Raw genomic sequence first — 12,575 nt, 5'->3', positions numbered from 1 at the left:
GGCCAGACCCAGGGTTCAGGGGCAAGGAAATAGCTGTAACCAACCCCACCGTTTGTGGGCTAATCTTTTCATCACAAAGCAGCTATGAGGGGGAAAGAACTGGAAGGGCTACTGCCAATGTGGGATCCACAAGGGGGAAAGAAGAGACTTTTAAAAAATTCCCATCTAACATCTAGGCTCATTCTTTCCCCCACGCGCCCATGTGAAAAGTTCAGAGGCTCAAAAATTAACCACCTACCCTCTCCCTCTAGTAACTGTCAGAGACACAAGGACCACAGACACAATGGGTTTAGGAGGGGAACGCCTTTTACTTGGGCAGTCAAGACAAGGGAAAGAGAAAACAATGCATCTCTAGAAATCCCTCTTCTTCCAAACGAGGGCGCCCCCCCAATCTCCCCTCCCCCCATCTCTCTGAAGCCGCGCGGCCAAGGCATGGCTTGAGATCTGAGTTCCCAACTGCCCCCAATCCCCACCGGGTTTTTCCAAGACTAGAAGCTAGGTTGGTTACTGCGTGACCTCCCGTTCGCCTGTGTCTTCTAAAAGTTCTCCAGCTGGATTTCAGCAATTCAGGATAAAAAGCGCCTGGCCTCTGCGACCTACGGGCGGCTCCTCAGGCCTCGTGGGGCAGTTTGGTCAGGATCTGCACGCCCCCCGACGTGATGAGAACTGTGTGCTCGAACTGGGCGGACCTGAAACACACACGGCGGCGGTAAGAACGCGCGAGAGCGCCGGCGGGGCGGGGAGCAGCAGCTCGGAGAGCCGTCGGACCAACCTTCCCTTCCCATATCGTTTAAAAGCAACGGCACAGAAAGCAAACACCTTTGATTGTCCAGGGAGACCACAGTCCAGGCATCTTCCAGGACTTTAAATTCCGGGGATCCCTCAGTTATGATTGGCTCTGTAAGACGGAAAATATTTACTGCAGTGATCTAATCAGATTCCTGTCAAATATTGTTTCAGCTGATTATGAAAAAAGAGAGTAAGAAGGTTCTCCTCCCCTCCCCCCAAAAGCTTCCCCCTCGGGTTCCTGTTGTCATCTCACAAGGGCTGATAATTGATGTTGCTTACATAGTCGACTACAAACTAAACAGTAGGAAGAGGAAACACTACCGCATTAAAAAAATGTATGAAGTTGCCTAGTTCGTAATTTTTTTGAGAAAAAAGGGCATTTTAATCAAGCCTTAATTAGGACCCCGTGGATAATAACCACCCAAACACCAGTCCCTCTTATAAATACCAGTCAGTTTTTAAAAATATTTGAATTTTTAAAACATGCTTAAAATGTTCATTAATCAGCAAATAACAATTTTCTTATTTCACTCTAATTACTTCTCCATTAAGTACCACAGTCAGAAATATGATGCCTTTAGGGTCTTAGATGATTGGAATTTGGGGGCGATACCAATCACGTGATCAGCCAGGAATGGGCCGCCAGACAGTACATATCACTTGCTGACAGGGAGCAAGGGACATGATCAATTCTAGTTACTGGGTGTTACTGAAAAAAACAAACCAAAACCAAAACAAAACAAAAAACCCAAAAACAAACCAAAACAAAAAAAACCCAAACACCACATTATGCTGGTAACAGAATTAGAGGTTGGATGGCTGTCGTCTCCTAAATGTGTCGGTAAGTATCTGATTTAGGAAGATGGGGCTCGAGGATATTATTTAATCAGATTTGCTATGCATCTGAATTATTTCATTACGCTGATTGGCTTTATTATTCCTTCACGGGACTGCCTGGCCTAGGCCAGCACTGCTGTCTCCATCCAGGGAGCCATGGCTCTCTGAATGCGAGCTTGGGCACTGACCTATGGTGAACGCCATTCCTTCTTCCATGAGTAGATCACTGTCATTTGCTGCAAAACAAAAAATATGGGGTGGGGGGAGTGAGAAATGGAGAGAAAGAGAGAGACAGAATTAGAGGGGCAGGATTGCTCAAAAAAACTTGGTCATTTTATTTTTTTCTTTTAGGGTAGAAGGAAGGATGGAGATTTCTAGAATCCTGGTAGTGGCTATCACCAAGGGGTTATACACAGTGGTTCTGAGCTTTAGCCTTTGCATTTTCTTTGCTTGGGATCAAGGCCCCTGAGAAGGGTGCACCAAGGCCTAGCAGAGGCAGCTGGGGTGTTTTAGACACCTGTTGCATGTTTTAGACAACCTCCACAGTCCCCTGGCCACTTGCTTCCAGGTCTCCTGGCTTCACTGGTTCGTAGGCCCTGCCTGCCACCCCAAAGAGAAAGACATCTTGGGGAACTGATACAAAGGGAAGACAGCCCCTTGGGGTGCAGATTAAAGCAGGAGGCTAGGACAGTGGTGACTTGAAATAATTCCTAGTGTTGGTGCAGGGTGGGGCACACATCTGACATACTCTGCACTCCTGCCTAGACCTCTTCTGAGCTGCTTCAGGTGGGGCTCTTCGGTGCAAAAGGAATTCTGACATGCTGGGTCCCTGGGGATCTTCCAGGGAATGGGTTCTTGGCAGTATTTCCTCTAGGGACTGCTCTCACCCCAAGCACACAGGTCAAGGTCCAACTTTCCTTCAGTCCCTGTCCAGGTGTGCAGCCCCCATTGGGGGCACTCTATAGAACTGCCTCCTACCCTAACCACTGCTTCTGGCCCACCCTCGCCTTCTCATTGTAGGGTGCACACCCAGGCAGTAAAAAGCAGGAGGTCCTGGGGAAGGAATACAAGGGTGGGTACAATCTAGAAATCACTAAAGAGTACATGCTGCTAAATACGTCAGCTGTCAACGCTGTGTAGGATGTAATGAAGTTTAACCACAACAGTCAGCAGTTAGAGAAGGGGGTAGAAAAAGAAAAACAAAACAGTCATATGTGCATGCTGCTGGGACATTGATGCAGTGGCATTTTGTTTTCAGTAACTTTTTCTAGACAAATATCCCTTGTGTCTTCAAGCCATCACCCTTCAGGGGAAGACAAAAAGCGAAATAAACCCTATTCTGAGATTGAAACTGCTGGGCTCTAATCCAGTAACATGGTAATGTGCTGGTTACAATTAAGTAACTCCCCCCCCATACACACACATGCATACACACAAAAGGATGATCATATGAATTCAAAGTCAGAGGAACATCAGGACCAAAACTGCCTTATTCCGAGTACATTCAATAAATAGCTCGCAAATCAACCTCCTTACCATGATGCCAAATTTCTGGATGTCCATGAAAGTAAGATCCTATCCCATGTCCCACAAAATGTGGACAGACGTGCAAACCGTTCTGATGAGTTATATGGCTTTAAAAGTGACCAAACAAAATATTTAATTAAATTAGGTAAGTTTTTAATGGACATTTAGATAAAGTCACTTTAAAATAGTCTCTGAAAGAGAAAAAATCAGTTATATTTAGAGTCAGATGATAACATTAACGTTTTCATTATTCTGGAATAATTAAATTTTTTGCCATTGCATGCAACAACTCCCTTTGGATAAATGAAGAAAACAGGTATGTATCTAACACAGTAGTTTGCTTCATTTACCTTAATACAGCATTCAGACAAGGCCACTTTTAGACAACAGATGAGTGCACACGCACACATATACCGATCTGTATGCATCACCAAGATACAGGTGCATAGAATGCAGTTCACAAAAACTTGCCTGGTTTGTATAAAGTTGCACAAAAAACCATGCAAATTACTACTGATTTGGGAAATGAACAGAGAAATAAAAATGCAATCTAGAAATGTGACCTCCTACTTTTATAGTTCCCTTATTCTGGCGTATTTCAAAACATTATACATTTTAGAAGCAGACACACCCATACAAAAGGTCAAATCGTGTTGTCAATATTCTTGAAATACTCCAAAACTTTGCGATCATTTGGGATTTCCACTCAAGACATATGTCATTAACAAAATCACACAGAATGCTTTTTAATCACCATGATGCTTAAGAGAAGCTAGTATTGTGATTCCTAATTCTTAATACTTTATTAGTTCTTTCTACATGCAAATGTACTGGGTTCCATGTATTCCATATAAATGAAGTCTGGCATATAGAATCCAACCCTAAAATCTTCACCTACAAAGTTAAGAAGTTATTTTTGAAATAAGGTGAACATACTCATTTCTAGGGGCACCAGAAAGAACATACAAACCATGAACAATTTATATTTTCATGTGGATGAGGGGAATAGTGCCCTAACCCTAACCATACAATGGATCAGGATTTACAGGACTACTATTTAAATTCTTATCAAAGTCAAAGTTCTTAGACCCCAAACTAGAGTTTCCAACAGACCGTGGGTTTAGTTGAACATGAACTCAAAGGCAGCATCTCTACGAGCATTCATGTCAATACACTTATCTCTGAATATGTTTAACTTTCCTCTCCAGGCCTGCAAGATACCTTCCCTTAGACCAGGATGTCACCATAAATAGCAGGTGGACAGCCTCTCATTCAGATTTAATTTTCATGTAACCGATAGCGCAGAAATAGGTAAGCTACGCATGTGTCGATGACAGGAATAACAAGTCAGCAGTTTTCTCTCTTAAAGTTGTACTTTATAGTTACAGTTATCTCTGTGCATCTTTGCAGTTGGGGCAGGAGGTATAAAAACTTTTTCAAGGTGTTTCTATTTGCACCACACAATTTCTGAGTAAAAACTGAAAATAGAGAGTGGATAGAGGGTGGAAGAGAGATGATTAGATAAGATGATAATGATCTAGACTTTTTTTTTTTTTTACAAGAATGGGTTCTACCTAAACCTGTAAATTATGTGACTTCAGTCCCAACAAACCTCAATGATTCTACGAACATTCAATATAAACTGTTCTCCTATTTTCTTTCCTTAAAAGAAAAAAAAAACCACCCTAGGATCTAACTGATTGGCAGGCATCACGGCTACATCTTAAATGTGTGTTACAATGGCAATCTTCATTTTAATTTCTGATGAGAGGAAAGGAAGAAAGCCCACTCTGAAAAAACACTCGGGGTCCCTCCGCCATCACACCTCTCATTCCTCTTCATAAAAGAGGCTGTGCAGTTACAAGGTGCCTAAAGATATTTGAGTGCATTCTCCTACAACAATTTACTGCCTGGATCCTGCTGGAACTTATGGTTACAGGAGTATCATAGAATGTATGTGTCATGAATGCAAAGGTCAGGATTTCACAGCCGGGTGGAAGGAGGAAAAGCACAGGACAAATTTCGCTCAGGTCCTTGGCTGAGCACCCATCTCAATGCTTGATTCCCAGGAGCTAAGTATATATTTCTGTCTGCATCTCAGGGTATTTCCCTTTTGGATTTGTAGTGAGCTTTTTAATGCATACTTGCTGGGACTAAATGGGATCAAATCTCACTAATGTTCTTAATTACTATTTAAAATCATGCCTCTTCTACTATTTTGGAATATATGGGAAGCACAAGATTATTTGCCCTGATTCTAGGGTTTTGCAAGTCTAACTTCGTAAGAGACAATCCGAGTGACCTGTAGTAGCCAATTCCACTCGAACATGGAAGCAAGTGGTGGTAACCCTGTCTGTGGCATGGGAAGGTGGGGCATGTGTGCTTCTCTTAACTGGTGTGGTGAGGGAGATGGAAACAGCTGGATGGGCAGGGCTGCCCAGGAAATGCTGAGGTCGCTCCCCAGCACCAGCCGTCACAGGGCCGGGACCCCTTCTGAGCACGAGGGTCTTCTTGCCCTGGACATTCCCACTCAGGAGATCTGCCTTCTTTCTGCTGAAACCCACCAAAAAGAATTCTCCTGGTATTCGCCGTTCTGTTCTGATTTTCTCTAACTAAAAATCCTCTCAGACAGTACAACACTTAGCCATGAGCCTGAGTGCACTTATGATTTGAAGTCACAGGGACTATTTGGGGAGGGAGAAGAGGGGAGAGGAAGAAGAAGGTGTACAAATGTAGTTTCTGAACTTACTCTGGAATCATACTATTTGTGCAGTTCCTGTTTCAGTTACCGTTCCTCCCTTAAGGAATTTCATCTTGTGACCGTTTTCTTCCATTTAATTACCTTTCCTGAGGTAGTTTTCCTCGATTGAAGTATTGTGTAGATAAATTAAAATTCTTAATACATTTCAACTACATTTTGTGACTAAGAATACATTCCCCAAGAGGGCAGAGGAGTACTATGTTTAAGTGCATACTCTCCTCAAGAAATAAAAATGCACATGGAAATAGTTTATCACCATTTTTACATGAATTCTATAAACAGCCCTAATTTCCAAACGGTCCCATCTCTAATTAAATGGCCCCTGATTTTCCAAGTTCGGTCTTACCAGATTTTAATTTTAAACGGTAATCTTTGAATGAAGGAATGCACAAGTCCAAGGATTCATTCTAAGGACGAGGAATGTTTAAGTACAATTAGTAATATTTTTAAAGCCAACAACTGTTTTCCAAAAGAGTGGTACATTTTTTTGTTTCAAGCTGGATCACAAATTACTGTATTTTTCTTACAATAGTGCTGAACTTTTATTTGAGGTTTTCTGTTTCCGAAAAGCAGACATGATGGATTGAAATAAAAGATAATTTATTGCAGTGCTTACTTTCATGTGCAGAGAGAAGCAGTGTAATTGTAATTTACAGTAGCTGTCAAGAAAAATCCATCACAGATGACATTAAAATGACTTATTTTGCCTGAGCCACTTATTGTTTAAATGTGCATAATCTAATAGAAAGAGATTATTTTTAAAAATCTGCTTTATATTCTTCTAAATTAATATCAAAACATATACTTATGAATTAAACATTAAAAACCATTTATTGATACTTTCATCATGACATTTACAACTATAAGTTTAAATTATTTTTTATTGAACTGTCACATATTTGGGATGCATGAATCTACACATTCACGATATTCTCATATGTACAGATCATATCATCTAGAGATAATTTGAATATACAGCTTTAGAAATAATTTAAAGCAAATGGAGGTACAGCGAGCATAATAACACTGTAATCTAAAGATCACTAGCCATCCCTCATGAAGCAAAAGGGCACACAGAGAACTCTTTTCATTAAACTATTGTAGCCAATACTTCTTCAGAGGTACCCTCCTACCCTTACAGGCTTCAGAGAATTTCAAAATTTCCTATAAAGATCACTAGGTTTTTGGTAACATACTACTAATAAAAGAAGCTTGAATGTTCTTTTCATGGTGTATCAGTAGAGGGAGGCTATGCAAAAGATGGTGAATATCTTAAAATAAATGAGACTGAGTTGAAAGATGTTTGTAAACCTTCAGTCTGTAATGATTCCAAGTACTTTTGGCTTAAAGGTGGAGCTTGTTTGTTTATTTACTCCCTTGAGATTTTGCCTGAATAAGAAAGGGCAAAATAATAGAGGTCCGGAAATACCGCCTTAACACTGGTTAGTCCCCGGTGGCAGACAGAAACCATCTAAATAATGAAATGTATCAGGCTCCAAGTAAAAACTTCATTGTCTTTTATTTTTCACATAGTTTTGTAAGTGTAGCTGTTGGGACTGATCCGGTTTTGAAAGGAGCTTGTACATGCAAATTCATACTCTTTGAAACTGACCTTTGTGTCCAGATAGCTAAAATCCAATGTCACTTTCAATTCTACTCTTCTTCTTCTTCTTTTTTTTACGTAGCTAGAATTAATGTAGTGAATATGTAATGAAATGCATTATCCTGCATGGAGATTTATCAGATTTTCCGACTGAATGCTATGCTTTGCTAGTACTAGCTGGAGTTCACCTGCATGTTGGTGTGGCGTGTGGCTCTTTTTTGTAAAGAGTTAAGTCGTACACAAAAAAAGGGAACAAAGGTCAGCACCCAGCCGCCACTTGAATGTGAGATTTTTCTTTTTATTCCCCTTGATGTATACTAGGCTCTGTGTTATTAGTCTTAATGATGGAAAATTGTAGTGTTGATACAAATCTTTTTTTCAAAGTAGTAGGCGGGAGCTCCATTTGTTAGTAAGTTTTTTTGTGACTAAAAGCCACGGACAGTACATTTATGTAGCAGTAAAAGGCCTAGATGCTCTTTCCATAGCAGAGCTAATTATTCCTACTGTGACCTTACTGATCTAGCCTGTTCCTAGCACATCTCATCTGCACGCCTGTTCCTCTGTGTAGATGGTGTCAGAGAATATGAAAAACCCTATAATGAAACCATTTTCATGATGGAGAAAGGCTACTGGAGTTGCACTTGCTACAAAGAGGCTCAATTATATGAGTAATTGTGATAATTTTCTACATTCATAGCCTTCAATGGGGAAAAAAGAATGAGAGCCACAAAGGAAAATTACTTTAACAAGAAAGTACAGAGAGTAAAAATGGAAGAAGAGACAAAAAGGGGAAAAAATAACCAGAAAAAAAGTTTAAAAAATAGATCTGGAGGGAGGAATAGCGAGACAGGGAGAACAACAGAAATGCTCAAAAGCCCATGTGCAGCTGTGTTGCACAATTAAATTGAATTTTTTTTTCTGCAGTTGATGAATGTGACTACTGCAAATGTGCCTCTGTAGTTAGCTATCATTTGTTGTTCCGTGACAGGAAAAGGATAATTACCTCTCAGAGAGAATCAAAGGCTGACATGCCCTTTAGACACAGCCATGAATGCAGAGCTCGATAGAATGCTTGAATAAGAATCTAGTGTTCTCTGCCCCCTTCTACTGAAGAATAAATTTTGTTAAAATGCAAGAGCACCACCAGTAAATTTGTTGAACCCTAGGTGTTCAAAAATATGAGATCCATCTATCGACTCATCCCATTTGCAAAAATAAAACTGCATTTTGAATTCATTTCTATTATATTCATGGACAGTAAGATAGTGAGATATGCATTAAATTTCTTTTCCCAGTAGGGGTCTGATTCAACATTTCCTATGAAAGAACAGAGAGACACTATCCTTTTTTCCCAGGCTAGTTAGCCTATAATTTAAAACTGTCAAAAACACAATTTTGTTCAAAGTCTTCAATAAAAGCTTCTCAGATATAACCCAAAGAGATTTTACTAAAGTTTGATTCAGACATTGTTACAATATTTTTAAAGCCATAAATACATTTAACTGATATTTTACTGCCTTTTTTTCTTAAAGTATTTGAGGGCTTACGAAGAAAAAAGGCAGCATCTTTTCAAGGTGACTAAGCCTTCCATCCTTTAGACAAACGGGAAGTATTCAATGGTTCCTATTAATGAGAACACTACTTTAAAAGGTACTGATGTGATCATCTTTAATAAAATGTATTACTTTTGAATGAAAACACATATTCTGCGTGTCTACTTCAAAACAGTTATGGGGGTAAAAAAAAAAAAAAAAGACCTAAAAGTAGGTAACAGATCACGGGGAAAAGTCTTGAATTCAGAAAATACACATACACTCAAAAAGCAAGCACAGAATACTGTTTGGAAAATAAACAACGGTTTACAGGAAAAAATGAACCAGACAAGAAAAGGACATAAGCTCACCCTTTCGGCCTGTTTGCTAATCCACTAATTTGAAAGGTAATTTGAAAAATTGCTTGAGGCCATTTTTTTTTTAATCTTTGTATCACAGGAATATGTTTCACTTCATTCCTTTATAAAATTTAGCTTTTCTCCTGTTTCATTATCCAAGAGTTGGGATGCTTACCCCCTTCTTAGGTACTTTCTTCCATGTTTGGTGTGATTTTGAGTAAAGGAACACTACAGACCAATATGTCAAGCTAAAACTAAAGCAGTCATATAAATATTGCTTGCCGCTCCTCTAAGTTTCCTGCTGACCCTAGTATAATTCACTGTTTTAAAATCTCTCTCTCTTTTTTTAAACCCAGGGAACAACATTGCAGCTTGGCAGTTCACATACTGGTATCAGACTGAAATGATGGTTCTGAATCATAAAACATGTCATCAACTTTATACCAAGCCACCAATAACCTTTGTACCATTTGCCAACCCTCCCTTTACTTGTCAGTGTAAGGCTTACCTGATTGTGTTTCCAATTACAGAGAAGGGAGCCCCCGCTCTGCAAGCTGCAATTGCTTCATCTCTACACCTCCTGGCAACCTCCACTAACTTTTTACCACATTCATCCACATTGCCCACCAAAAACGTTTCAGAGGTGTCTCCATGGTAGCCATTGTAATAGACCTAAACACAGGCAAACATTTTAAAATACGTCCTGGTTTAAAAACGTACTCTCCGAAAGTATATATTATGTTCATTTATGTATTTAGTAGATTCATACGTTTCACCCTTCCAGAACCACTCTCGTTTCCCTACAAAAAAAAAAAAAAAAAAAAAAAAGGCTATGCTAAAGCCTTACAGAAATTAAAAAGATGAAGCCATAAGATGATATTACAAAATTTAAAAATAAATATGTAGCTAGCATGGCTATTTCAGCATTATGATTAGCAATGCTAGTATAATGTTCTGATTCCTCATTTTATTTCTGAGAAGACAAAACTACACACGCATAAATTAGTGACCAAAGACACTGACCCACAATTACTACAATAGCTCTAGAGAACCCGGAAGTATTTAACATAGTGAAAAGTTTCTTCAGTGTCATGAAGATACTTGATCTTTTATTTGCCAATTCTACATTTGGAAGTGATAGACAATAATAAGAAGAAATAAAATAGACATGTCAGTATTAAACAGTAGGAGAATTTCATTCCAAGAACTGAAGTGGCTCAATATGGGAATGAAATATGTTAGGGAAAGATCCTCTCTGGAAGGAAAACCTTAGTCAAATGTTCCAGATAGCAGAATGTCAATAGAAAACACTATACATGAGGTTTTTAAAGGATTAAAACATAACAAAATAGGCTTAAGAATAAAATACAGAAAATACAATTTCATCAGTTGCCAATGATTCAGCAGGCCCTATAGGATCTTGAAAGACACAAGATTCATTATAAAAATCAATAATTAACAAACACTATAATGAATATAGAAGGTGGAAGGGGCTGGTTGAATCCTGATGCTTAGATATAGCATGGAATTTGCTATTTTGCATAAATTTGACCTATGTAGTTATTTTTCACATTTCTCTTTCTCATGAAGCAGAATGCAGAAACTTATAAAAAAAGATATTTATCTCAGCTTTCTATTTTAATACTGAGTTAATGTCTTAAATCTGTGTACTATTCTGCACTAGAACAATATTCTACTACACTCTTTAAGGGAGGCAGGAAAAGTCTTTATTCAGTCTTCACTTTATAAGTCAGAAACTTGAAGCATAAACAGGGTAACTGGTCTAAGGTCAGTGGCCAAAATACAGAGGTAGGTCCAGATGGATTACTGGCTTCTAATCAAATGTTTTCTCTACTATGTCAAATGACCTTAATTACCTTGCAACAGAGTAGTATTTTATACATTTTTTTCCATTTGCAATCCAAGAAAGTACGAGTTTGATTTTATACACAAATATATTACAGTTACTAATATAAGTGTAATTGTTTTAAAAATGTATAATTCAGTGTTTATGTAACTGTTATTTAAGTAAAAAATATTTTTAAAAATCTTTATTTGCCTTTTTATATTACTTTTTGCTAGCTTTCAAAAGGACTATGTGAACGTTTCAATATATATGGGAGTAACAATACTTCTGAAAGTCTATGACATTATCTATAATTAGGGTTTATGCTCACAAAGTATTCTTGTTTTGTACTTCATTTATTAAACAAATATTTATTGAGCAACTACTCTAGGCATCTCACAGTCTGTTTTTTTAACATTCAACTTTCAAGGGGGAAAGAAGTGTATTCTTCTGATATATACTAGATGTAAACAATGATAAAATGCGTAACGAGTATTTTCTGATAAAATTACAGGATCTGATAATGGAGTCTTTCACTTAATAACATACCTCACAAGAAATATAATTTGTGGGGAGGGGTAAAAAAAGAAATATAATGTATTAAGATAGTAACCAATATGTTTTCCTGACTCTCATATTTCTAGACATTTGAAGTATTTCACCTTGCTTTACGAGTTTTGTAATTGTAAAATATTTGAATGTTAAAAATTTATTTAAAGTCTTCAGGAAACAGAAAAGGCACGGAATATTCTCTTTGATGCGTTGGGAGCAGTAGGAAAGCGTGTGCTGATTTCATTCAAAGCAGCAATATTTTATTAGGGGGTGATTAGGTGAGATAATAAATGTAAAACCCCCAAATCAGTTACAATTCAAAAGAAAAGTGTATCAGGAAAAATACTTTATTTCAGGTATACTTCATAAAATATCTCCTACATGATTCTGAGTGGGAAAGATAAACCAACAGAATATATGTGGAGCAAATGTTCAAGTACTCTAAGTAGGACAAAATGATATATGAAAGAGTAGCAGCAATAAAGGAATCGTTGGCTATGTCACCATCCAAACCGATATGAAGCAAATAGGGTGAGTTAATTTAAACAACTAAACATTTGGCTGAACTCAACTATCGGATGCCAATTTCCACCTCATTCCCACACCTACCTAAGTTCATGGTCTAGATACAAAATAACTATTATGGAAAATATTTCCTCCTTCATAGAAGCTATACTCCTTGAATGTGGTCTATCTCAACTAGTTCTCATCAGATGGTTAAATTTTACTTATTTATTGAAAACTTACTTATTAATCATTAGATGTATAC

At 38.2% G+C, this 12,575-nt stretch overlaps 1 protein-coding gene across 3 annotated transcripts in view; it reads right to left on the bottom strand.

Moving 5' to 3' along the window:
• Positions 1–298: 298 nt before the first annotated feature.
• Positions 299–12,575, bottom strand: part of METAP1D (methionyl aminopeptidase type 1D, mitochondrial) — an 83,762-nt gene continuing 71,485 nt past the window's right edge. For all 3 annotated transcript variants that reach the window (XM_045779804.2, XM_045779814.2, XM_045779795.2), the window contains 5 exons: positions 9,917–10,080; positions 3,163–3,260; positions 1,815–1,862; positions 820–898; positions 299–689 (listed from right to left, as the gene is read on the bottom strand). In XM_045779804.2, the coding sequence (XP_045635760.1) occupies positions 611–689; positions 820–898; positions 1,815–1,862; positions 3,163–3,260; positions 9,917–10,080 (468 nt within the window). In that variant the 3' untranslated portion in view covers positions 299–610. The remainder of the gene's footprint in view (positions 690–819; positions 899–1,814; positions 1,863–3,162; positions 3,261–9,916; positions 10,081–12,575) is intronic.

The sequence above is a fragment of the Ursus americanus genome, chromosome 1, assembly GCF_024610735.1.
Source record: "Ursus americanus isolate L20-20 chromosome 1, mUrsAme1.1.p, whole genome shotgun sequence".
NCBI classification, from domain to species: Eukaryota; Metazoa; Chordata; class Mammalia; order Carnivora; family Ursidae; genus Ursus; species Ursus americanus.
The sequence above is the reverse complement of the archived record's forward strand: the minus strand, read 5'-3'. Positions and strand labels throughout refer to the sequence as shown.